The sequence below is a fragment of the Ornithorhynchus anatinus genome, chromosome 5 (genome assembly GCF_004115215.2).
Source record: "Ornithorhynchus anatinus isolate Pmale09 chromosome 5, mOrnAna1.pri.v4, whole genome shotgun sequence".
Lineage (NCBI taxonomy): Eukaryota > Metazoa > Chordata > Mammalia > Monotremata > Ornithorhynchidae > Ornithorhynchus > Ornithorhynchus anatinus.
Genome location: NC_041732.1, coordinates 40,747,213 through 40,774,023, shown reverse-complemented (window position 1 = coordinate 40,774,023; position 26,811 = coordinate 40,747,213). Strand labels below are relative to the sequence as shown.

Genomic DNA, 26,811 nt, shown 5'->3' with positions numbered 1-26,811 from the left:
ACAAGCTGTTTTTTCCCAGGAAAAGTATTCTTCAATATTTTTCTAAAGCCAGTTATTCCGTCATTTACTTTGAGATTCATTCAGTTGTATTTATTGAGCACTTGAGATTTACTCGCCTATATTGATCTAATTCATCACTGAGCAAAGGTAAGAACACCCTTTACACGGTAAGCTCGTTGTGAGCAGTGAACGTCTGCCAACTCTGTTGTACCCTCCCAAGCACTTAGTACATGCTCTGCACATAGTACTCAATAAATTCCATTGGTTGAGTATATCTTCTTAAGAGAGGAAAGCCGCAGAGGAGGACAGGAGTTCTGGGAAAACCTGTGACAAGTATCAGGGGATAGAAAACAGAGCCCAGCAGTGTGAACCCGAGAGAAGTTCATTTTTAACTAGTTAAATCTTATAAATACATATGGTAGTGTGGTTCAATGAACCAATCTGACAGGCTTATTTCTGACATCAGTCCATATCTATTGGAGAAGCAGCGTGGCTCAGTGGAAAGAGCACAGGCTTTGGAGTCAGGGCTCATGAGTTCGAATCCCAGCTCTGCCACTTGTCGGCTGTGTGACTGTGGGCAAGTCACTTCACTTCTCTGTGCCTCAGTTCCCTCATCTGTAAAATGGGGATTAAGACTGTGAGCCCCACGTGGGACAACCTGATTCCCCTATGTCAACCCCAGCACTTAGAACAGTGCTCGGCACATAGTAAGCGCTTAACAAATACCAACATTATTATATCTATCAGCATGACCAAGTGTGTGTGGGGGGAGGGTGGGGGTGAGGGTAGCAGGGGTAAACACACACTTGGACCTTACTGCATCTATTTTTGATGGCACCCAAGGAAAGACAGAAAAATTCTGGCACCTTGAGACATCTTGCAGAGGGGACACATAGGAGTTGCCCCTGACAACACTCAGTGTCATGTGGTGTGAAGAGATTCTGCAGTGATTGGGTTTGCTCTAAGTAGATGAGAGTTATTGCATCAGCCACCTTAGGTTCAGTAGGCTTTCTTGTGAAGTCATTTTCACTATGCCAGATCCTTTCTCACTTCTGGCTAGTTGGCTAAGTCCTCGATCACCTTGCTCCCTCCTATCTCACCTCCCCAATTTCCTACTACAACTCAGCCCACACACTTTGCTCCTCTAATGCCCACATGTGCAATCCATCACTAAATCCTGCCAGATTTCACAACTTTGCTAAAAACCGTCCTTTCCACCCCAACCAAACTGCTACCACATTAATACAGTCATTCATTCTATCCCACCTCGATTACTGCATCGGCCTCCTTATTGACCTCCCAGCTTCCTGTCTTTCCCCTACTCCTGTCTATACTTCATTCTGCTGCCCGAATCATTTTTCTACATAAATGTTCAGAACATGTCACCCCGCTTCTCAAAAAGCTCCATTGGTTGCCCGTCTATCTCTGTATTAAACAAAAACTCCTCATCATTGGCTTTAAAGCACTCCACCACCTAACACACTAATGCCTCACCTTGCTACCCTCCTTCTACAATCCATCCAGCACACTTTGCTCCTCTCATGTTAACCTTCTCGCTGTGTCTTGATCTCGCCTATCTCGCTGCCAACTTCTCTCACGTCCTGCCTCTGACCTGCAACTCGCTCCTCAAAGCTGACAATTACTCTCCCCTCCTTCAATGCCTTATTGAAGGAACATTTCTTCTAAAAGGACTTCTCAAACTAAGCCCCTCCTTTCCTCTTCCCCCACTCTCTTCTGCATCACCCTGACTTGCTCCCTTTGTTCTTCCCCCTACAGCTCCAAAGCACTTATACACATATCTGTAACTTATTTGTATTGATGTCTGTCTTCCCTCCACTAGACTGTAAGCTCATTATGGGTAGGGAATGTGTCTGCTTATTGTTGTACTGTACTCTCCCAAGCACTTAGTACAGTGCTCTGCACAAAATAAATGCTCAATAAAAGTACATTTGAATGAATAAATGAATTTATGCACTGTATCTCCATCTCACCTTTCTCACTGCCGACCCCTCACCAATGTCCTGCCTATGTCCTAGAACTCCCTCCCCCTTCATATCCTACAGACCATCACTCTCCTCATCTTCAAAGTCTTATTTTTTAAAATGGCATTTAAGCACTTATTATGTGTCAAGCACAGTATGAAGTGCTGGAGTAGATATAAGCTAATAAGGTTGGACACAGTTCCTGTCCCACATGCATAGTGGGTAGAGCACGGGTCTGGGAGTCAGAAGGTCATGGATTCTAATCCATGCTTCGCCACTTGTCTGCTGTGTGACCTTGGGCAAGTCACTTCACTTCTCTGTGCCTCAGTTACCTCATCTGTAAAAGGGGATTGAGATTGTGAGCCCAGCATGGGACAGGGACTGTGTCCAACCCAAACTGCTTGTATCCAACCCAGTGCTTAGTACAGTGCCTGGCACATAGTTAAGTTCTTAACAAATACCATTGTTATTGTTGTTATTATGTTACAGATGACATAACTGAAGCACAGAGAAGTGAAGTGATTTGCCCAAGATCACACAGGAGACAAGTAGCAGAGCTGGGATTCTGACTCCCAGCTCTTCTGACTCCCAGGCCTGCACTCTTTCCTCTTGGTCATGCTGTTTCTCATTATTAAAAACACAGCTCATCCAAAAGGCCTTCCCTGAATATGCCCTCATTTCCTCTTCTCCTACTTCCTACTGCATCACCCTTGCACTTGGATTTGTGCACTCTGTTTCACCTCTGCCCCAAGCCACTTTATGTACATATCTGTAATTTATTTATAGTAATGTCTATCTCCCCCTTTTGTCTGTAAGCTTGTTCATTCATTCATTCATTCATTCATTCATTCAATAGTATTTATTGAGCACTTACTATGTGCAGACCACTGTACTAAGCACTTGGAATGTACAATTCAGCAACAGATAGAGACAATCCCTGCCCAGTGATGGGCTCACAGTCTAATCGGGAGAGACAGCAGAGCAAAACAGAACAAAACAAAAACAAGACAACATTATCACGATAAATAGAATCAAGGGGATGTACACCTCATTGACAAAATAAATAGGGCAATTAAAAATATATACAAATGAGCACAGTGCTGAGGGGAAGGGAAGGAGCAGAGGTTGTGGGCAAGGTATGTTTCTACCAACTCTGTAATTGTTCTCGCTAAGTGTTTAGTGTTCTGCATAGAGGAAGTGCTCAATAAATATTATTGATAATTCTATGTTCCTTAATTCATTTATTCAATTGTACTGAGTACTTACTGTGTGCAGAGCACTGTACTAAGCACTGGGGAGAGCACAATATAACAATGAGACACATTCCCTGCCCACCATGAACTTATAGTCTAGAGGGGGGAGACAGACTTTAATATAAATAAAGAATTTACAGATAGGTACATAAGTGCTTTGGGGTTGGGAGGGGGTTGAATAAAGGGAGCAAGTGAGGGCAATGCAGAAGAGAGTGGGAGGAGAGGAAAGGAGGACTTAGGGAAGACCTCTTGGAGGAGATGTGCCTTCAATAAGTCTCTGGAAGCCAGAGGATTAATTGTTGGATTTGAGGAGAAAGAGCATTCCAGGCCAGAGGCAGGATGTGGGCAAGGGGTCATAGCAAAATAGATAGGATTGAGGAACAGTGAGAAGGTTAGCATTAAAGGAGCAAAGTGTGTGGCCTGGATTGTAGTAGGAAAGTAGCGAGGTAAGGTAGGAGGGGGCTTGGTGATTGAGTGCTTTGAAGTCAGTGGTGAGGAGTTTTTGTTTGAAGCAGAGGTGGATGGACAACCACTGGAATTTTTTGAGGAGTGGGATGACAAGTCCTGAACATTTTTTTGTAGGAAAATGATCCTGGCAGCAGAGTGAAGTATGGACTGGAGTCGGGAGAGACAGGAAGCTGAGAGGTCAGTGAGGGGGCTGATAAAGAAGCAGTGTGGCTCAGTGGAAAGAGCACAGGCTTGGGAGTCAGAGGTCATGGGTTCGAATGCCGACTCTGCCACTTGTCAGCTGTGTGACTGTGGGCAAGTCACTTAACTTCTCTGTGCCTAAGTTACCTCAACTGTAAAATGGAGATTAAGACTGTGAGCCTCATGTGGGACAACCTGACTACTCTGTATCTACCCCAGTGCTTAGCACAGTGCTCTGCACATAGTAAGCACTTAAATACCAACATTATTATTATTATTAAAGTAATCAAGGTGGGATAGGATAAGAGATTGTATTAATATGGTAGCAGTTTGGATGGAGAGGAAAGGGAAGATTTTAGCAGTGTTGTGAAGTTGGAACCAACAGGATTTTAGTGATGGATTGAATATGTGGGTTGAATGAGAGAGAGGAGCCAGGATAATCCCAAGGTTAATGGGCTTGTGAGAAAGGAGTGGTGGTGGTGCTATCTACAGTGATGAGAAAGTAAGGAAACGAAGCAGCTTCTGTCTAGTAAGCTGCATTTTCTCCTGCCTATGATAATAATGTTATGAAATGCTTTCCATCTGAATCCAGAAGGAAAAAACTGTTTTGTCTAAATAAAGTCTTTTTAAAAGAAAACCATGCTCAGTTTTGTCACCTTCCTTGTGCTAATCAACTGACCTTTTAACTTGGATCTTCAAGTTTTTTTTCTTAGGGAAACAACCCCAAAAAACTAGAAGCTAGGAGTTAAAGCAGAACCTTGAAAATATTTCTATTCATATTTTTGTGTTAATGGTATAAAGAAAGGAAAGATTGGGACTGAGTTGATGCTCTAGAGCTGTCTTGGACCAGAGGGGGACACAGATACAACTCTGCATCTGGAATATTGGGCTGAAACCAGCCTAGGTTCTGAGGTTTGGGGACCTTGTGGGAAAGTAAATCACGAAATTTCTTTATTTGTCTCTAAGGAAAATCTGTTCTCCTAAACTTTCATCACTAAATTTCATCTTCTAAAGACATTCCGCCAATCGGGAGGGTAGGTCTTCTGAAGCAATGTGGCCTAATGGATAGAGCACAGATCTGGCAGGCAGAAAGATCTGGCTTCTAATCCTGGCTCTGTGTAACCTTGGACAAGTCACTTCACTTCTCCATGCCTCAGTTACCTCAGCTGTAAAATGGGGATTAACATCATGAGCCCATGTGGGACATGGACTGTGTCCAACCTGATTAGCTTGTATCTATCCCTGTGCTTAATACAGTGCCTGGCACATAGTAAGCACTTAACTAATACCATTCAAAACCTTTGATAAATCGCCATCTGATCATAGGAAGACTGTCAGAGGTGGGGTTTTTTTTTCTCTTGCTAAAGTCCTCACTGCAGCTTTACTCGCAGTCGATTGTCACTTGGAGTAGGAAGACGCTTCCCCCTGGACTGTAAACCTTGTTCTGGGCGGAGAACATGTCTTCCAACTCTGTTACTTTGTACTCTCTCAAGGGTTTAGTACAGTACTCTGCACATAGTAACCACTCAATAAATATGATTGCTTGACTCAGGTGCTTGTCACGAGGTGGTCTCGAGGCTGTCTATAAAGAGGTGGCCCTCTAACTCAATTTTGGCCACATTCCTTTTTTCTCTGTCTCGTTCCCTTTTACTCTAAGCCTGCTTCTTCATAGGTCGTTCAAGCTCCAAGTTGAAATATTTTACCTTTCCTAGCAGGTGACATGGGCATGGTTCCCTTCTTTATGCTCCCAGCCTAATGATGTTTTCTATTTGGCTGAACATCAGCTGCTTACTTCAAGGCCTATGCCTGAATCACCACAAGCCTTTCTTCCTCCCCTCCAGGATGAACATAGGTTGTATCCGGGTTTAAAATCCGAGCTCCCTAGACTTGGCAGCGAGATATGCTACAGCTCAAAAATGGACTTGGCAAGTCACCAAGTACCATCTGACAACCAACTACGGCTTATAAATGAATATGCAGAGTTGTAGAAAGGAATCTGTTTTTTTGTGCTCACCCTATTAACGTCAGTTTGTTTGGAAAAGTTGATTTTTTTGAGACCTACCAACAGAGAACATACCTTGATAAACTAAAGTTGAAACCAGAAGTGTAGGCATAAAAGCACTCAGGAAAAATCACATTTAGAATTTTAACAAATTCAGTGTATGAGAGATATTTGATATAGAGTATACACTAAATCCTTTTTGGTTTTCAGTAAGATGGCCTGGTTAGTTGAGAGGTCACTGGATTAGAATTTAGGGAACTGGACTTGATTCAAGTACCTGCTATTTGATTCCCTACATTTTTCCGGGAAGTCACTTAATCTTAGGGCCTCAATTTCTACATTTGAAAAATAACTATCAAAAAATGGGGCACCTGCAGAGATCTTGGCTATTCATAAATTCACACTGTTATTTTTTAATCACATTCTTTCAAAGATTATCTTCCTGTGTTTAAAATCGTTGCTGATATAAACAGAATGGCATTGGGCTAAAAGGAACATCATACAACCAAGAAGATTGAAAGCTCAGAAAGGAGGTGAACATATTTGAAATTTTCTATTTCTTCAGTTCTCTCTCTTTTCTACCTTATCTTTTTTATCTTTCCTTCTCTGTTCTCTTCTGTTCTCTTTCTCTTATTTGACTGTCCTTTCTCACTCAATTCTCCATCCTTAATTCTGACGTGTGTGCATATATGCTCATATGCGTACATGTATATAATATAGTGGCAAATCAAATACATTTTCTATGAAGATAATTTTTTTAATGACCCTGCCAATGACTTTCTGGCTATAATACGTATTACTAGACCTAGGATTCTTGAATCTAAAGCAATTTCAAATTAAAGCACAGTAATCATAAAAATATTATTTTAAATCAAAGACATGAAATGATCACTTAGAAGTGAATTGTGACTCTACGATAAAAATGTGATTTGGTAATTGATGTTTTCAATAGTTAATTATTTACCATTGTAACTATTAAACACAATTTCAGTCCCTAACTTTATTAAACAATATTGAGGCTCAAAAATTTATCTTTAAATGAATAAACTGCACTTACCTGAACTGGAAATTCCAAGAATGAAGAACACTATAATGACATTTGGCAATAACATGGTGTCAGGCTTTTGAGGGGATTCTTTTTTTCTTTTTTTCTTTTTATAGACTGTAAATTTCCATTATAAAAAATGGTCTTGAATAGAAAATGCAGTAATTCAAATCATAAAAGGATTATGAGGATAAGGATGTCTCTGAAAAGAAGGATCAGAGGAATTCAAATCATTTCTCGCATCAGGATGAGGCATTTTAAAGTACAGTTCATTGATTTCTAGTCAGCTGTCACATCCTGTAAGTCTAAAAAATATCTCTGGGTCCTAACTCCTGACTTATTTATTTACTGTCTTTTAAGGGGGGTTCGCAGTACAACAGTCTTAAGTAGCAGAATTGCTGTAGCATATTAAGAGGAGGTCCCCTTTAGGTCACCTATTTACAAAAATGAGGGAATGTTATTTTATTTTATCCCTCCTAAACACAAGTCAGAATGTTTTTTTTTATGTTGTCTCTATTGATTTGAACATAATTTTTAAAAATAATGTTTAAAAATGGAGCTTTACCTGTTTTATAGGGTAACTCAAAGATTTTATTTGTGATACCATAAGACTTCCACATAGTGTTGTTAGGTATGATTTTTGGAAACCATATCCCTGAACTTTCTTGGAATGGACTCCCTCTGCTCCCCCGAACACCTCATGGAAGAAAACAATGTCTGTTGGTACAACCCAGATTTATTTTTTTTTAATGAAATGATGCCAATAACACTTCCATGTCCCTGAATAGTTTCATCTGTGAAAAGAAGCACATTCTCTTGCATTGTTTGTGGACATAAAATCAATCATGCAAACTCTCAAAGTTGTATTTTGTCATTCCTTTCTTGTCTGAGTTTCATGGAGCTCTGTCTATAGGGAGACTTTGAAAGAGTTTAGTTGGTGCAGCTCCTTGCAAGCTCTTTGCCTAGAAATGCAAATAGAAATAGAGGAATGTTTTAGGTGGGAGTAGAATGGCATTGGTAAGTGTGGGCAGAGTCAATGCAACTTTTGCAGGCTTAATGATTTTTTTTTAATTGTCAAGAACATTTGTCAGTTTTACTAATGTGAAAAAGAGAAAAATGATTTTGGAGCATCCTGAATATTTTGTGGGCACTTTTACCATAAAAAGTATGATATAAATGTATTTGCATTAAGTTTTGATAACCAACTGTATTTGGGTGTACTCTGTGGGCAGAACATTATATTAAGCTCTTGGGAGAGAACAGAGATGTAGGAGAAATTATTTCTATTCTCAAGGAGCTTGCAGTCTATCACCAGGTCTACTTTGTCAACTCTTATCATTCTCTCTGTCAAGAAACATTTCACATATTTCTTCTCTAAGTCTCTTTAGTTTTCTCCTATTATTTCTACTTGCCCATCTAGGGACCAGAATACTTCCTCTCCATCTGATTTTGGAAAATAGTTCTTTCTGCAATAATGCAGGCTTTTAGCCCACAATTAGATGGAGTGCTATTGAAGAGTTATGGAATATTCTTCCCATAGCACATGTGAGTCTGGATTAATAATAATTAATAATAATATTATGGTATTTGTTAAGCACTTAACTATGTGCCAGGCACAGTACTAAGCACTGGGGTGGATAAAAGCAGATCCGGTTGGACTCAGTCCCTGCCCCATGTGGGGCTCACAGTCTCAATCCTCATTTTACAGATGAGGTAAATGAGGCCAGAGCAGTGAAGTGACTTGCCCAAGGTCACACAGCAAACAAGCGGCAGAGCCAGGATTAGAGCCCGTGACCTTCTGACTCCTAGGCCCGTGCTCTATTCACTACGCCATGCTGCTTCTCATACTAGATTATAGGATATTTGACAACAGGGATCATGTCTAATATCTTGAACACTTCCAAGAGCTTAGTTCAATACTTTGCACTAAATGCTCAGTGAATACAACTGATTGACTATAATCTGATTCACCAACTGACACAAGCAGACTGTTGCAGGAAGAAATGGTTATGTAAACTCAGGGAACCTGTCTACTAACTCTGTATTTTGTACTCTCCTAAGTGCTTAGTACAGTGCTCTGCATATAGTAAGCACTTAATAAATACGATCAAGTGATTGACATTAATGTTCATGCTGCTGATCAGTAGTGTAGGCTCACTCTTAACTATGTTTCCTAAAGGGGAAAAGGAAACACACAGGAAAATTTATAGATACTTAATACTAACAATAATTGTGGCATTTATTTGATTTTTATGTGCCAAGCACTGTATTAAGCACTAGGGTAGATACAGTAATCAGTTCCTCTCCTACATAGGGCTCACAGTCTAAATAGGAGGGAGAAAAGGTATTGACTCCCCGTTTCACAGATGCAATCAATCAGTGGAATTTACTGAACACTTATTTTGTGCAGAGCACTGTACCAAGGACTTGGGACAGTACAATATAACAGTGTTGGTAGATACATCCCTCAAGGAGCTTACAGTCTAGAGGGAGGTATCTGTAAAATGAGGCACAGAGACATTAAGTGACTTGCCCAAGGTCACACAGCAGACCTGTGGCAGATCAGAATAGAACCCAGATCCTCTGACTCCCAGCCCTGTGCTCTTCCCACCTGGCCAAGCTACTTCTAGCTATTTTTACATATTAGGCCTCTTCACCCACTACTCTGGATCTCACTCTTCATAACTCCCAAGTCAACTTTCTAGTTGTACTTTGCTCTTGACTCTTTCACCTCTTTCCCATTGCTTACCTGTTCCATCAGCCTCCCTTTTGCCTGTGGCATTAATCACAGAGGCCAGAGCTCTCTCCTCATTCAAAACCCTCTTAAAATCATACCTCCTCCCACAAACCTTCCCCAGTTAGTTTCCCAAACCCAAGTCACATCAACTCATCAGCCACTCACAAATTTATTGACTTATACCCTCCTCCAGCAGTAATATATAGGTGTATACACACACACACACACACACACCACTGTATGATGGATTGCTCAATCAATCATGTTTATTGAGCATTTACAGTTTGCCAAACACTATACTAGGTACTTGGGAGAGTACACTACAATAGAGATAGAGAAGTACAGTACAGTTAGAGAATCAGCATGGCCTTGTGGGTAGAGCAAAGGCCTGGGAGTCTGAAGAACCTGGGTTCTAATCCTGACTCTGCCACTTGTCTGCTGTGTGACCTCGGTTAAATCACTTAACTTCTCTGTGCCTCAGTTACCTTATATGCAAAATGGGGATTACGACTGTGAGCTCCATTTGGGACAGGGACTGTGTCCAACCTGATTAGATTGTAACTACCCTGCTGCTTAGAACTGTACTTGACACATAGTAAGCACTTCACAAACACCCTCATTATTATCATTATTAGAGTTGTTGAGCATGATCACTGTCCACAAGGAGCTTACAGTCTAGAGGGGAAGATGGAGATTAAAATAAATTACAGGTAGGGGAAATGGATATGCACAAAAGTGCTGTGGGGCTAAGGGTTGGGTGAATGAAAATCAAGTGATTAAAGGGTAGAGATCCAAGTGTATGGGTGAATACAGGGAACGTGGGCTTAGTAAAGAAAGACCTTTTGAAAGCAGTGTGATTTTTTAGAAAATTATTTGAAAGTAGGGAGTGTGGAGGTCTGTTGGCTAGGAAGGGGAAGGGAGTTCAGACCAGAGAGAGGACATGGGCAAAGTCTTAGCAGGGGATAGACAAGATTGAGGTTTAATAAGTAGCTTGGCCTTAGAGCAGTGGAGTGTGCTGGCTAGGTTGTAGTAGAAAATCAGTGAGGAGTAGGCAAGGTGATGAGTGCTTTAAAGCCTAAGGTAAGGAGTTTCTGTTGTGGAGTTGGATGGACAACCAGTTGGAGATTTTTGGGGAGTGGGAGACATGGACTGAAAGAAAGGTGTTATTTTTTTTAGAAAAATGATTTGGGCATTAGACTGAAGTGTGGACTGGAGAAGGGAGAGACAGGAGGCAGGGAGGCTAGCAAGGAGACTGATGCAGTAATCAAGGCAGGCTATGATGAGAGCTTGGATCAGATGGTAGCAGTTTGGATGGAGATTAACATAAATGATGTGAAGGTAGAACTGGCAGGATTTGGTGATAGATTGAATATGCATGTTGAATAAGAGAGATGAGTCAGGATAATACCAAGGATATTGGATTCTGAGACAGGAAGGTTGGTGGTGTTAACTACAGTCATGGGAAAGTCAACAGGGAGAAAAGGGTTTGGGTGGGAGTTATGCTTTGGGAGTGTTAATTTGAGGTGACGACGGAACATTCGAGATGTTCTGAAGGCAGGAGGAAATGTGAGACTGCAGAAGAGAGAAGTCAGGGTTGGAGAGGTAAATTTGGGCGTCATCCATGTAAAGATTGTAGTTGAAGCTATGGGAGTGAATGAGTTGTCCAAACGAGTAGGGGTAGATGGAGAATAGAAGGGTAACCAGACTGAACCTTGAGAACAATAATAATAGTATTTGTTAAGTATTTACTATGTGTCAAGCAGTGTTCTAAGCACTTAGGTCAGGCACAATCCCTGTCCCATAGGAGGCTTGCAGTCTAAGTAGGAGGGAGAAGAGGTTTTGAATCCTGTTTTTACATATGAGGAAACTGAGACACAGGAAGATAAATGAGTTGCCCAGGCTCACATAGCAGGCAAGTGGCAGAGGTGGGATTAGAACCCAGATCCTCTCCTGCTTCTCATCCCATAACGGACTCCATACAGGGGTTGAGAGGAAGAGGAGGAGCAGATAAAAGAGACTGAGAAGGGGCTTGTAGGGTGATAGGAGAAGAACCAGGAGAGGACACTGTCAATGAAGCCAAAGACGTGTGCAGGAGAAGGGGATGGTCCACTCAATCGGTGGTATTTATTGAGCTCTTTCTGCTTGCAGAGCAAACTGTACAAAGGTCTTTGGAGAGAACAATTCAACGGAGCTGGCAGACAGTTTGAAGAGGATTAGGTTGGAGTAGACGCTATTGGACTTGATAAAGGTGGAGGTCACAGGTGACTTTAGGGTAGTTTCCGTAGAATGGAGTCAAGGAGAGAATTAGAGGAGAGGGAGTGAAGGCAATGGGTGAAAATAACTCCTTTAGAAAAATTTGGAAAGGAATGGTAAGAGAGAGAAGGGGTGATAACTGGAGGGTTCTGCATTTGAAAACAATGCAGAAAGAGCTACTGGAAGTAAAGAGTTGAAGATGGTGGTCAGAGAAAGTAGAAAAGACAGGGTAGCTGTTTTAAATAGGATGCGATGGAATGGGGTCAGAGGTGGAGGAGGTAAATTTTTACAGGATTTTAATTAATTCTAATTTAGTCAAATTAATCTAATTAATCTAGTGAATTTATCCTGATTATCCCATTTGAAAATATTTTTACATCTGTCTCTCCTGTTACACTGTAAGCTCTTTCTGGGCAGAGAATGTGTCTCAGATTTCTGTTTTTTTTTCCTAAGCACTTAGTACAGTGTGCCGCATCCTGGGGGAGGGGGTTTCAAAAGATAGCTCTACTACTACAAAGCCCATTGGACTTTTAGATTTAACTTTCTTGTTCTCTAAACCTTTGTAAGCACTGTGAAAAAGGAATATTTGATCTGAGTTACAGATGCTTGTAATCAGAGGTGAAGTGGACAAAAAATGAGAGAGTAAACACAAGAAGTCTGGTGGCTAAACCACAAACTAGATAATTAACCACTGGTTAATTGAAAATTCTTTGTAACTGGAGATAAATTAGTACTTAGGGAAATGCATTAATTTGTTCAAGCCACAATTTTTGCAATGGGGCAGTAACTTATTAACTGGCTACTCTTTGTGGTCAGAATGGGTTAAAAGACCTCCAAAGAACTCTAATTTTCTACCATTGACTACCAGGGAATTATTTAAATGGAAGAAGAATGTTAAATGGCTAGAATATTTGTTTGCTATTTACTGCAGAAGTATGAACTGTCTACTAGTCTTGTTGGTACTTTTTAAAATTGCTTTTTATTACCTTTCTGTCCTTCTGTTAATATGACCTAATTCTTGTAAAAATATGCAGATGAAGGTGGCTTACTCATACTATCCTAGAAATATTAAATTGTACTGGATGCTCTCTCTTCTTTAAATATTTTTTCCAGTGAAAATGGAATTGCTAATTAAAATTAGAGGCAGGGCATGTCCTTTATGTACTTCAATATTTTTTTAAAATCGCGTTAAACTTAAAAGGCAGCAGATTCAAAACAAAATTAGCATGTAGGTGAAGGAAAATATAATGCTTCAGCTGGAATTTTTAAGTGAGTTTTTGCATCCGAGATTCTGCTCCAGATGGAAGTAGCTATAAAGGAGAAAGTGCCTGTGTTTGAATAACAAGAGAAAGGGAAGACCTTATGTTGTTGACTTTGGACAAGCCACTTCATTTCTCTGTCCCTCTGTTACCTCAGCTGTAAAAGGGGGAATTAAAGGTATGAGCCTCGTGTGGGTCATATACTGTGCCCAGTCTGATTGTCTTGCATCTATCCCAGCAGACCTGACACATAGGAAGCGCTTAAAAAATACAATAAAAAAAAGAGGAACAAAGAGGGGGAACCGAGGCAAGTGGGAGAAGGAAAGAGATTGAATGCCTTAAAGCCAATGGTTAGGGGTTGCTGCTTAATGTGGAAAGAAGTTTGAAGTTTTTGAGGATGGGGAGACCTTTGCAGAATGATGTTTTAGAAAATGATATGGGCATCAGAGTGAAGTATGGTCTGGAGTGAGGAGAGATTGGAGGCAGAGATAACAATGAGGAGGCTGATAACGGTAGTTTAGCCAGGATATAAGAAGTGTCTGAGCCAGGGTGATGGATATTTAGATAGAAAGGCAGGGAGGGACCAGAAGAACGTTGTGGAGGGGAAACTGACAGGTTTTATCTGGAGACTGAATATGAGAGTCGAAAGAGAGGAGCAAGAGATAATGTCAAGCTTATGGCTTTAGAGAAAGGGAGGATGATACCAACTCTGATGGGAAAGTTAGGCAGATGAGAGAATTTAGGAAGGAGTATGAAGAGTTCAGCTTTTTGACATATGGAGCTTGAAGCTGATATAGGTGTTTTATGAATGGACCACCACTGAAGTTTTTTAGGAGTAAAAAGCCGAATGGAGCAGCAGAGTGACTGTGGACTGGAGAAAGAAGACACTGCGAGGAGGTTAAGGCAGTAATCATGGTTTGACTCATGGATTGGTGTGGTGGCCATTTGAATGGGGAGGAAGGGCTGGATCCTGAAAATGATGCAGGGGTAAAACTGGCAGAATTTGGAGATTGAAAAAGAGGGAGGAGTCCAGGCTAATGCCAAGGTTGTGGACTTCAGGAATAGGGAGAATGGTAGCATTTTCAATTTTGATTGGAAAATTGGTGGAGATGACTTGGGAGGGAAGATAGGGTGAATTTGAGGTGTGGCATATCCATATAGAGATGTTCTGGTTTTCTTTTACAGGGCTCAAACTTGGTATTTTAAATTTGTCATGAGTTTGAATGCAGGTGTATTATTTCCACTATTACCAGTGGCAGTAATGTTACACATTGTCACAGTGTGTTTCTTTGAGGAGCATGCTATTATTGTGTCTGAAGTTTCAACATCTAAGGTGCTTAGAAAACTAACTACAGATTTTATTTTTGTTCTCATATATAAACTACCTATTCCCAAGGTGTCAAGGCATGAACTCCTAATTCTTATTACAGCTTAAGCACTGGCAGTCCTAATGGACTAGGTTAGAAGCAGCATGGCTTAGCGGAAAGAGCCCAGGCTTGGGAGTCATTCATTCATTCATTCAATAGTATTTATTGAGCGCTTACTATGTGCAGAGCACTGTACTAAGCACTTGGGATGAACAAGTCGGCAACAGATAGAGACAGTCCCTGCCGTTTGACGGGCTTACAGTCTAATCGGGGGAGACGGACAGACGAGAACAATGGCAATAAACAGCGTCAAGGGGAAGAACATCTCGTAAAAACAATGGCAACTAAATAGAATCAAGGCGATGTACAATACATTAACAAAATAAATAGGGTAACGAAAATATATACAGTTGAGCGGACGAGTACAGTGCTGTGGGGATGGGAAGGGAGAGGTGGAGGAGCAGAGGGAAAAGGGGAAAATGAGGCTTTAGCTGCGGAGAGGTAAAGGGGGGATGGCAGAGGGAGTAGAGGGGGAAGAGGAGCTCAGTCTGGGAACGCCTCTTGGAGGAGGTGATTTTTAAGTAAGGTTTTGAAGAGGGAAAGAGAATCAGTTTGGCGGAGGTGAGGAGGAAGGGCATTCCAGGACCGCGGGAGGACGTGACCCAGGGGTCGACGGCGGGATAGGCAAGACCGAGGGACGGTGAGGAGGTGGGCGGCAGAGGAGCGGAGCGTGCGGGGTGGGCGGTAGAAAGAGAGAAGGGAGGAGAGGTAGGAAGGGGCAAGGTGATGGAGAGCCTTGAAGCCTATAGCGTGAGGAGTTTTTGTTTGGAGCGGAGGTCGATAGGCAACCACTGGAGTTGTTTAAGAAGGGGAGTGACATGCCCAGATCGTTTCTGCAGGAAGATGAGCCGGGCAGCGGAGTGAAGAATAGACCGGAGCGGGGCGAGAGAGGAGGAAGGGAGGTCAGAGAGAAGGCTGACACAGTAGTCTAGCCGAGATATAACGAGAGCCCGTAACAGTAAGGTAGCCGTTTGGGTGGAGAGGGAAGGGCGGATCTTGGCGATATTGTAGAGGTGAAACCGGCAGGTCTTGGTAACGGATAGGATGTGTGGGGTGAACGAGAGAGACGAGTCAAGGATGACACCGAGATTGCGGGCCTGAGAGACGGGAAGGATGGTCGTGCCATCCACGGTGATAGAGAAGTCTGGGAGAGGACCGGGTTTGGGAGGGAAGATGAGGAGCTCAGTCTCGCTCATGTTGAGTTTTAGGTGGCGGGCCGACATCCAGGTGGAGACGTCCTGGAGGCAGGAGGAGAGGCGAGCCTGAAGGGAGGGGGAGAGGAAAGGGGCGGAGATGTAGATCTGCGTGTCATCTGCGTAGAGATGGTAGTCAAAGCCGTGAGAGCGAATGAGTTCACCGAGGGAGTGAGTGTAAATGGAAAACAGAAGAGGGCCAAGAACTGACCGTTGAGGAACTCCAACAGTTAAAGGATGGGAGGGGGAGGAGGCTCCAGCAAAGGAGACCGAGTCAGAGGTCTTGGGTTCTAATCCTGGCTCTGACACTTGTCTGCTGTGTGACCTTGGGCAAGTCACTTAACTTCTCTGGGCCTCAGTTCCCTCATCTGTAAAAATGGGGATTAAAAACTGTGAGCCACACGTGGGACAAGCTGTTTACCCTGTATCTACCCCAGTGCTTAGAACAGTGCTCTGCACATAGTGAGCACTTAACAAATACCATAAATAATAATAATAATAATAACAGGAGGTGGTACTTGCTCCTTTCTCTATTCAGCACACTCCCACTTCTCATCCCACACACATCACTTCCCTCAAGTGGAAGGATCGACTGGCTCAGCGTCATATCTTTTTAATGGCATTTGTTAAGCATTTTCCACAAGCCAGGCTCTGTACCAAGTGGTGAGGAAGATACAAAAGTAATCCAGCTGAACACAGTTCATGTCCCACATGGATTTCACAGTCTCAATCTCCATTTTATAGCTAAGGACCCTGGGGCACAAAGAAGTTAAATGACTTGCCCAAGGTCACACAACAGACAAGTGGTGGAATGAGAATTAAAACCCAGATCCTCTGAGTTCTTGGCCCGTGCTTTTTCCACTAGGTCACGTTGCTTCTCAGTACTTCTCAGACCAGACCACATATGGCTATGTCCAGAGTTATTGTTAACATGCTTCATATTATTTATTTAGAATTGCTTGCTCTTTGGAGGATAAATAAAGGAAAGGTTGACTAAAAAAAAAAGACTAGGGCTTCAAATTCATTCTCTCCGTGACAAATGGAGTATTTCCTAAGTCAGTGTCTCTAATTCAGGCTAAATGGAATTTGCACAAATAAATTAAGGTTTCATTCAGGGAAGTGCCTCCAAAGTAGGGTTCGTTATTTTAGTTGTCCTTAACATACTGCAAACCATACGAGGGTAACCTTTTCTGTCTCAGTACTTAGAGTGTTTGTGTATGAGTCAATAAAAGCCTCTATACAGAAGGCTGGGAAGGTATAGAGATGTTTTACCAGATTGTTGATATTAGGATATTGGAGACACCTGGTGGATTTTAGAATATACTGCGAAGCCTACCAAAACCATTTTCTGTATTCTTTGGCAATTGTAAAAATAATTTCTACCCCCTCCAAAAAAAAACAAAAAACAAATTACCAAGCATTCTACATAGTGTTAGAAATGAGTAGTTCTTATTTCAGAAACCACCCAAAAAATCTTCCCACAGTCTTCACGGAAATGACAGTGGGGCATAGCTGGGGGTACCCTGAAAGGGAGAGGAATAAAGTGGAGAGGAATAAATCCACCAGACCCTAGTTGCCCATTAAAATCCCACCTTCTCCAGGAAGACTTGCCCAGGTTAGTTTACAGTAATCCAACAACCATTCTTATACTTATGTATTTTATACTGTCCTTGGCTCTCGTGTGTGTATGCACGTGCTTAGAGAAGCAGTGTGGTCTAATGGAAAGAGTATGGGCATGGGAGTCAAAGGACCTAGGTTCTAACTGCAGCTCCACCATTTGTCTTCTGTGGACAAGTCATTTAACTTTTTGTGCCTCAGTTCCCTCATCTGCAAAATGGGAGTCAATACCTGTTCTCCCTCCTAGTTAGACTTGCAGCCCCATGTGGGACCTGATTATCTTTACTGTACCCAGTATTTAGTACAGTGCTTGACACAAAGTAAGTGCTCAATGAATAATAATATTGGTATTTGTTAAGCGCTTACTATGTGCAGAGCACTGTTCTAAGCGCTGGGGGAGATACAGGGTTATCAGGTTGTCCCACGTGAGGCTCACAGTTAATCTCCATTTTACAGATGAGGTAACTGAAGCACAGAGAAGTGAAGTGACTTGCCCACAGTCACACAGCTGACAAGTGGCAGAGCCGGGAGTCGAACCCATGACCTCTGACTCCGAAGCCCAGGCTCTTTCCACTGAGCCACACTGCTTCCCTATACAGTAAATATGTATATGTATACATATATATATAATTATATTATGTAACCATTTCATCCTGATGAATTCAGGCTACTATCAATTATATCCTTGTTCTTCCTCATGCTCATACTGTTGATACTTTTTGCTTTATACAGTGCTTGGTACTTAGTCGCTCCGTAAATACAATTGATTGTACTCTCCAAGACTGCAGATGAGTGTACACTACTATCTTCTGCATCATTAGAACTTTTTCATTCTTACCTTCCAGGGCTTATGTTACTCTAAAAGAGTTTCTTTCTTTTCTTTCTCTTCTTCACTCTGAACAAATCAATCTCTCATCTGCACCTCTTTTTATTCCTCTTATTCCCTTTGTAGGGCAATCCTTCCTTCTCCCTGAAACTCCAGTCCCCAATTCCTTTTTCATGAAAAATTTCTTCCTACATATATTAGAAATTCACCTTCCTCCCTTCATATAGATCATAAAGGTTTTGATAAATCTTTCATGGATTAGTACCTCTGAGCAGTGAGTCAGAATTTCTTCATGATCAGTATTTATTGAGAACCTACTAATGACAAAAAACGATGACAGGGTTATGACCCCTTGAGAGGAAAGGAAGAGAAAGTGGCTAGTTTTTAGCAACAAATTGAATGTGAAAGTTGAAAGGTGGCAAGGAGTCAAGGATGACCCAAGAACACGGGCTTCTGAGCCTGGGAGGCAGGGAAGATAGTGGGGAGGCTGATTGTGATAGAAAAGTTGGGAGGAATGAGTTAAGCAGCCTGGCCTTGTGGAAGGAGCATGGGTCTGGAAATCAGAGGACCACTTTGCCTCTTGCCTCCTCTGTGACTTTGAGCAAGTCACTTTACTTCTTTGTGCTTTAGTTTTCTCATCTATAGAATCAGAAATAAATATCTATTTTCCTTCCTTCTTAAATTGTGAACCCTGGAACCCCATGTGGGACAGGGATTGTATCTAACCTGATTATCTTGTATTTATCCCTTTGTTTGGCACAGAGCTCAAATACTATTATTATTGTAATTATTATGCAGAAGAGAGATGAAGAGTTAAGAGCATTGCTCTCCATTGCTTTCAAAGTTCTCCTAGCATCCCAGCTTCTCAAGGAGAATTTCCTTGATTATTTTTCTTTTCCCAAAATGGTGTTCTTCCCATCTACCTCAGTACTTATGTACTCACGGCTTCCACTGGAGTTATTTGCATATCTGTATGCTCTAGTATTTAAGCATTTATTTATTCAATAGGGAAAAGGGAATAGAGAGCTTTGAGACAACTGATAGAAACCAAAGTAGGTGAATAAATGAAATAAACAGGACGGAAAATTGGGTGAGGCACATAGGTTCCTATTTAAGAAAGCCCATTATCCCACAAATTGGGAATTTGTGAAAGTGTGAATTGTGATTTCTGGAATTTGTTAGCAAAATAAATTTAATGCATAATCACAGTTAAGTTTAAGGGTCTGTTTTTCCCTCTAAAGTGTTGAGAAAAGCTTCAATTCTTTCCTCTACCAACCAGATTTTATTTGAACTAAGATTTGACGAAGGCCTTACAGCAAAGTTGTTTTTCATAGCGAAGAGCCCCAGTGCATCTCTGCTACCATTTGTTTTATCCCTGAACTATCACTGTTGACCTTAGAAGCCTGGTGGGTGCATAAAGTAAACCTCATAAAGTGTTCTTTGCCACCCACTTGATGAAACTAATTCTCCCCTTTATAGCTTAGGATGGTGGAATAACCTAGCTTTTTTTTTCCATAGAGGGCAGAGGAACTGCCTTCCGGCTCCCTTCCTGGAGTTTTGACTCTTCCATGTCCTGCTGTCCATCTTCAGTCTTATGGCTAAGATACGCATGTAATTTGGCTGATGGGAAGATTCACATCAAAGGGAGACACAGGCTTTCAGCTGCACCCTCTCCATGAATTTTCTCATGCTCCCAGCTGCACCCTCTTCCTGAATTTTCTCTCTGCTCTCTTAACCCCTGAGAAGGGAAAAGATCAAAGAAAATAACACTCAGTGGTTCCTGCTAACCCGGATAAGGCAGTAGCTGAGGCCCTGGTGAGGAATCTTAAACTGGGATGGGGAGATTTTGGGGAAGGGAATAGACCACCATCCCCAAGTTTAGGGCAATGGTTGATCTGCCTTGTGGCTCTTTGGTAAGTTGGCATCAACAGAGAAGCAACGTGGCTCAGTGGAAAGAGCATGGGCTTGGGAGTCAGCGGTCATGGGTTCGAAACCCGGGGCTCTGCCACTTGTCAGCTGTGTGACTGTGGGCAAGTCACTTAACTTCTCTGTGCCTCAGTTACCTCATCTGTAAAATGGGGATTAACTGTGAGCCTCACGTGGGACAACCTGATTACCCTGTATCCACCCCAGCACTTAGAACAATGCTCTGCACATAGTAAGCGCTTAACAAATACCAACATTATTATCAACAAGGCAGGGAAAAGATGAGAGGTGCCGATGTAGAGGTGGCCTCTCTTTACAGCTCCCATTGCTGGGCTGAGGGGGTTCAATCTGCGAAAGACTTGGAGGGGATGGGATCTGCCCCTGCTACTTTCCAGGAAAGTCCCCAGGGCACCCACTAATGTTGCCACCCCAAAGTTCAGGGGAGGGACATCTGGGGCAAAATGGGACATGGGCCCTCTTTTTTTTTCATGGTGGTAACGGGGAATCAAAGGAAACAGTGAGAGAAAGAAAGAGAGTTTGTTTGTGTTCTTGAAAGAGAGAGATGAGACAGAGGTCTCTCTCCACTCATATGCTACCATCCTCTTGTGCTTCTGCTGGTGCCCAAAAGGTGCATCTTTCAGTCCACGCCAGAAAATCCTATCTGTGGCCTAGAAGAGCTGTCAGCAGCAGTTGTGGCTGTTGCTCCCAACAACACCTCCATGTCTCAGAGGTTTGTTCCCGAACAGGTCCAACCTGTGGTCTTTGGGAGGTGGGACACGACCCCAAATAGTGTGAGGGGACTATCCGGTTACCTTACTACGACCAGCCTTGGGGGAAAGCGGCACAGTGGATAAGGGATGGGCGAAAGAGGAAAAGATCCCTGTGACCTGATTATCTTGTACCTCTCCCAGTGCCTCGAACAATGTTTGGCACATAGAAAGTGCTTAACAAATAGAACTTTTATGATTTCACATCCCAGTGAAGAGGGAAAAGGAGGCCTCCTGAAACTCAACCAACGGTTTGGCAAGACCTGGGAGTTGTCAGTCAGTCAGTCATATTTATTGAGCACTTACTGAGTGCAGAGCACTGTACTAAACACTTGGAAGAGTACAATATAACAATATAACAGACACACTCCTTGCCCACAACAAGCTTACAGTCTATAGCAATGATGTGGAGAGAGGAGATTCCCACCTTTGCCCTGAATCTGTAGATCTCCACTTCCCAACTCAATGCCCAACTTCCTAGTCTATCCAGCTGCGATAAGAACATCCTCCCCGCTTGCTCCCCCACATCCCAACATACACACACACACACACACACACCCCATTCCCTTACATCGTTAGACCAGTTCTCAGCGGCCTTAAGACAGGCCTGCATGTGTTTTGGGTTCCCACAGTGTCTAATGCCTACCCTGGTAAGAATCTAAAACATTTCAAGTATGCTCTGCCTTTGACACTGATGAATTGAGACTCTAATTTTTACTTGTATTTTTTTCATTTTTATCTTTTGAACTTACTTGAACTTAATTTTTAATGGCACCATTTGTCATGAAGAGAAAATGCGATGGGCAAGATCCAAAGACTAAACCAGCTATTATAAAAAAGTAATGGATGGTGGACTACAAAACATGGGAATAAGAAAATATTTCTTATGCAACAAGGGAACAAAACTGGGAAAAATTCCATTTTGACATAATTATATTTCATCAAAACGTAATAGAATAGAGTTCATTTATTATGCCAACCACTAAAGGCTGGGTTATTTACCACCAAAAAAACATGTATTTAGCTAATTAGACATTGCTTAACTAAGAATGTAAAACTTTGTTTATGAATAACTTGTGAGATTCTGCAGTGTAACGCTGACTGCAGTAAGTGTTTTTCCTTCTCGGAAGTTGCTAAATAGGTCTTATAATGTTGGTATTTGTTAAGCGCTTACTATGTGCCGAGCACTGTTCTAAGCGCTGGGGTAGACATAGGGGAATCAGGTTGTCCCACGTGGGGCTCACAGTCTTAATCCCCATTTTACAGATGAGGGAACTGAGGCACAGAGAAGTTAAGTGACTTGCCCACAGTCACACAGCCGACAAGTGGCAGAGCTGGGATTCGAACTCATGAGCCCTGACTCCAAAGCCCGTGCTCTTTCCACTGAGCCATGCTGCTTCTCCAATCAGGTGATTGGAGAAGGTCTTAATCAGGTGGGATCTTGTTTGATTCCAATTCTACTACTTGACTGGGTGGGGATGAGTTGAGAAAGGCCTTTTTTTCCCCTGGACTGGAGTGATACATTGAATCAATAGTATTTGAGTATTTACTGTGTGCAGAGAACAAAAGTGCTTGGAAGAGTATATTACAATAAAGTTAATAGTTACTTTCCTTGCCTACAATATTGCTCCCATTAGAGTGTAAATTCCTGGTGGGTAGAGAACCTATAATAATAACTGTGGTATTTGTTAAGCACCTACTAAGTGCCAGGCACTGTTCTAAGTGCTGGGATAGGTACAAGGTAAGCGGGTTGAACACATTTCCTTTCCCACACAGGGCTCTTTAGCTTCTTTTGTATTTTCCTAAATATCTAAATGTTTAGGAAAATACAGCAAATATAAAAACAAATACAAAAAAAGTACAACAAATATAATGTAATTGATTGCATTTCTCTCAGCAGTGTTATTGCTCATAAATGATGTGCAGAAATCTCCTGAATTTTAGGCATAAAGAGACTTTAAAGGACCTCGAAAACCACTTGACAACAGTATGTGTAATTCCACAGATAAATGGTCTTTCTGTCAGGAGATTTTAATTATGGGTGGGTTCATCATATTACTTGTATGTATTTGAGCAAAAACACAACCTAGTGGAGACACCAATATATTTCTTTGTATTACCATCAGCAAAGAACCTGTTTAGACAATCGTGAGCAACATCCACACAGTCACAGAGAGGTGAGGGAGAAAGAGGCATTGGTTAGGGGGACCTGAAAGAAGAAGAAGGAAGGGAGGTACAGGGAGAAAAGGAAAAGTGGAGAGGGGACCAAAAAGGAGAAGATTGAGCATAGGGAAATGGAATAACAGGTTCTAGTTGTAATTTCTGAAATAGATTCAAAATACAAAGGTCTATATGTTTAATTTAAATGATAGTGGATTTGGAAAGCACTTTTAGGAAGCAGTAAAATGATCTGCCACTCAAATTGCTATAGAGACAAAGATTCCCCGCAATTTTCCCCTTGGTTTGTTTTCAAAAATGATCTGAAGACAAAAAGTGACTGGATCTCATTGACAGAGAGGTAAGAATGTAAGGATGATTGCACTCTGGGGAAGGAAAGCTAGGTTGCGTCATGTTTTCTCTTTAGACTGGTGTTTTGTGCTCAGGTGATGGTATGAGATCTGAAGGTATTTAGAGGAGGGTTATTACCCAAATCCTCTAAGAGCAGGAGAGTGAGGAGCAGGGGGAAATGATGTCAAGGGGTGGGGGAAGAGAGGACAGGAGGAGGGAGGGGACTAGAAGCTGTGGTCCCTGTGGTTCAGTATAATCTCTCTGCTTCCAGGCAGATAATTAACTCCACTTTTCAATAGCCTTTGTTTGGCCCAATCCCAACAGTTGTTTTTTTTTTTCCAACTCTGTGCTGGAAGCACCCAAGTTGAAGGGCAAATCAAAACAGGGAAGAAGTAGAAAAGATAGTCACTGACTTTTAAGAAGGCTTTGGAGAGGGAGAAGGGTGTGGTTCAGCAGATTTGAGGTAAGAGTAGGGCGTTCCATGCCAGATAAAGGTGTGAATAATGTGTTGGGAGAGTCCCAGGTGAGCCACTGTTAGAATTTTGAAATGAGTGTGAGTTGAGGAGAAATGAGAGAGCTGATAGAGAAGGGACAGCCAGTTGATGATGGAGAGTCTTGAAGCCATTAGAGAAGCAGTAAGTGGCTCTTAGTGGCAAGAGCACGGGTTTGGGAGTCAGAGGATGTGAGTTCTAATCCCGGATCCACCACTTGTCTGCTGTGTGACCTTGGGCAAGCCACTTAACTTCTCTGTTTCTGTTACCTCATCAGTAAAATGGGAATAAAGACTATGAGCCCCATGAGGGACAACCTGATTACCTTCTAACTACCCCAATGCTAAGAGCAGTGCTTGACACATAGTAAGCATTTAACAAATACCATCATTATTATCATTATTATATCTACCCCAGTTCTAGTACAGTGTCTGGCACATAGTAAGCACTTAATAAATACCACTTAATTAAAAAAAATTGAAGGGACAGAGACATGTGGATTCAGTAGTCCTCTGCAAAGAGATAGTGGTTGAAACCAGGTGAACAGGTGAGCTCTCTAAGAGAAGGATGTAGAGTAAAAAGAGCATAAAACTCCAAACTGAGCCTTGTTTGATGCCCATAGTTAAAAAGCATCAAAGGAAACTGAGAAAGAACAGTCTAAATCAGGAGATTATTTTAAAGCAAAGGCCTAAGAGTTTCTAGGAGGGAGTGGTCAGAAGTGTAGGCGAGCCCAGGAAGAGTCATAGTGTTTATTAAGTAGCTGTGTGACGGTGGGCAAGTCCCTTAACTTCTCTGTGCCTCAGTTACCTCACCTGTAAAATGGGGATTAAGACTGTGAGCCTCATGTGGGACAACCTGATTACCCTGGATCTACCCCAGCAGTTAGAACAGTGCTTTGCACCTAGTAAGCGCTTAACAAATACCAACATTATTATTATTAAGGGCATACTGTGTGAGGACTGTACTCCTGTACTACATGCTAGGAGAGAATTCACAGATATGACTCAATGAAAAGTTTATTGAGCAGTTCTAGCAGATTGAGGAGGAATCCAGATTTAAAGGCATCAAGAAGAGATTTGGTATGGAGGAAGTAGAAACCGTAGTTGTGAATAACACATTTACAGGGGTTGATTTGAAATGGGAACTGGGACATGGGAGGGGTGGATAGCTATGGGTTATGGTGGGAGATTTTGGATTGCTTGAAGGAGAGTAAGAGGCTGAAGGCTGAGAGTAAGAAAGGAGAGTATAATAGGAGAGAGTATTTTGAAGAAGAGTGGATGGATTTTAGCTGTACGTGGGTGATGGGGTCAGTCAACCCTGACAGCTGTGTGAATTGGAGTCCCAGACTTGCTCATACAAGATCTTCAACAAGACCTGAATGTTTCCAGTCAGGGTGGAAAAAAATCCAAAATGCTGGTTTTCTGGTCTATTAATTTTTTGAAGCCTGCCCCCTCCCAGTCCCTATTCCCTGCTCCTCCCTCCCCCCAGCCCCACCGGCTAAAATCCAGACACTTTTTTAGGCCCCAGGCTCTTCATATCTGACGGGCATTTACTCTTCCCACCTTCAAAGCCTTATTGAAGGCACAGCTCCTCCCAAGAGGTCTACCTGACTAAGCCCTCATTTCCTCTTTTCCCAATCCCTTCTGCATCACCCTGACTTGTTCACTTTATCATCACCCCCCAGCCCTACAACACTAATTTTCATATCTGTAATTTATTTATATTAATGCCTGCCTCCCCCTTTAGACTGTAAGCTTGTCATGGGCCAAGAATGTGTCTGTTATATTGTTGTGTTGAATTCTTCCAAGCCCTGCACACAGTAAGCGTTCAGTAAATGCGATTGATTGATGATTGATTGATGATTGGGGTCTTAAATGCAGAGACTCCCAAGAGCAAAAACATCTTTGCCCTGGCGCTTCATCATAGAATCTCAAACCCCTTTACCAACAAACATTAATACCCCTCCTTACTTTGAAGTCCCAGAAACAGAGACTCTGAATTGCACGGCAACTTGGGGATCTGTTATGAAGAATAAATAAAGGAATGAGTAAGCACTTTGAAAAATACAAGAGCCCAGTAATGGCTTTCTTTTTCAGATCTAAGCCAATTAATACCTGGGAAAGTTGGGGTCCAAATATTATGGGCCCTTAGCAATTGGAAGGTGACTAAGTGGGAACAACTCCTTGTCATCCTTCACAAAACCCTGGGCCCCTGCTGAGAACTCAGCTAACGGCATGTTTCTCTGTAGCTGTTGGTGAACTCTGGTTCTGTTATCATCGTGCTTATCTAAGGAAAACAGACCCAAGGATCAGCATTTCAGGCTAGCAGTGAGGTTGCTTTGACCTCAGATTCCCCAGATCCTCTCCTCTCCCTCTCTTTCTGTTGACTCTGCTGTAAAACTCTGGCAGGCCTGCAATTGCAGATGCTTCCCCAAGTTGAATCTAAAATTTCAGTCTTTGGCACTTTCCTACCTTGGACAATAAACTATGTGTGCTTGAGGTTAAAACATCCCAAGGAGGAACTGGAAAGATCAAAGGCAGAATGGGTGTCAGTGGGAAAGAGGTAAGGGAATGTCTTACTCTAGGCCAACTGGGGTTTGGGTTTTTTAACTCTAGGCAAACTTCCCAAGGACAACATAAGAGGCAACCCCCAAACCGCCTTCCACACCAGACAAATTGGTCAATGAAGAACGTTTTTTATTTGTTAAGCACTTACTCTGTTCCAGGCACTGTACTAAGTGCTGGGGTAGATAGAAACTAATCAACTTGGACTCAGTCCTTGTCCCTCACGGGTCTCACAGTCTTAATCCTCATTTTAGTCTTAATCCTCATGAGATAACAGGCAGTGAGAGGTTAAATAACTTGCCCAAGGTCACAC

The 26,811-nt window shown here is 42.2% G+C and overlaps 2 protein-coding genes across 2 annotated transcripts in view; both read right to left on the bottom strand.

The window, feature by feature from the left end:
* CHRNB3 (cholinergic receptor nicotinic beta 3 subunit) overlaps positions 1-7,102 on the bottom strand; it is a 33,666-nt gene extending 26,564 nt beyond the window's left edge. The window contains exon 1 of the mRNA XM_029065724.1: positions 6,943-7,102. Within this exon, the coding sequence (XP_028921557.1) occupies positions 6,943-6,997 (55 nt within the window). The 5' untranslated portion in view covers positions 6,998-7,102. The remainder of the gene's footprint in view (positions 1-6,942) is intronic.
* An 11-nt stretch (positions 7,103-7,113) lies between these two features.
* SMIM19 (small integral membrane protein 19) overlaps positions 7,114-26,811 on the bottom strand; it is an 87,767-nt gene continuing 68,069 nt past the window's right edge. Inside the window, exon 5 of the mRNA XM_039912017.1 lies at positions 7,114-7,132. The gene's annotated coding sequence lies outside the window, so the exon portion shown is untranslated. The remainder of the gene's footprint in view (positions 7,133-26,811) is intronic.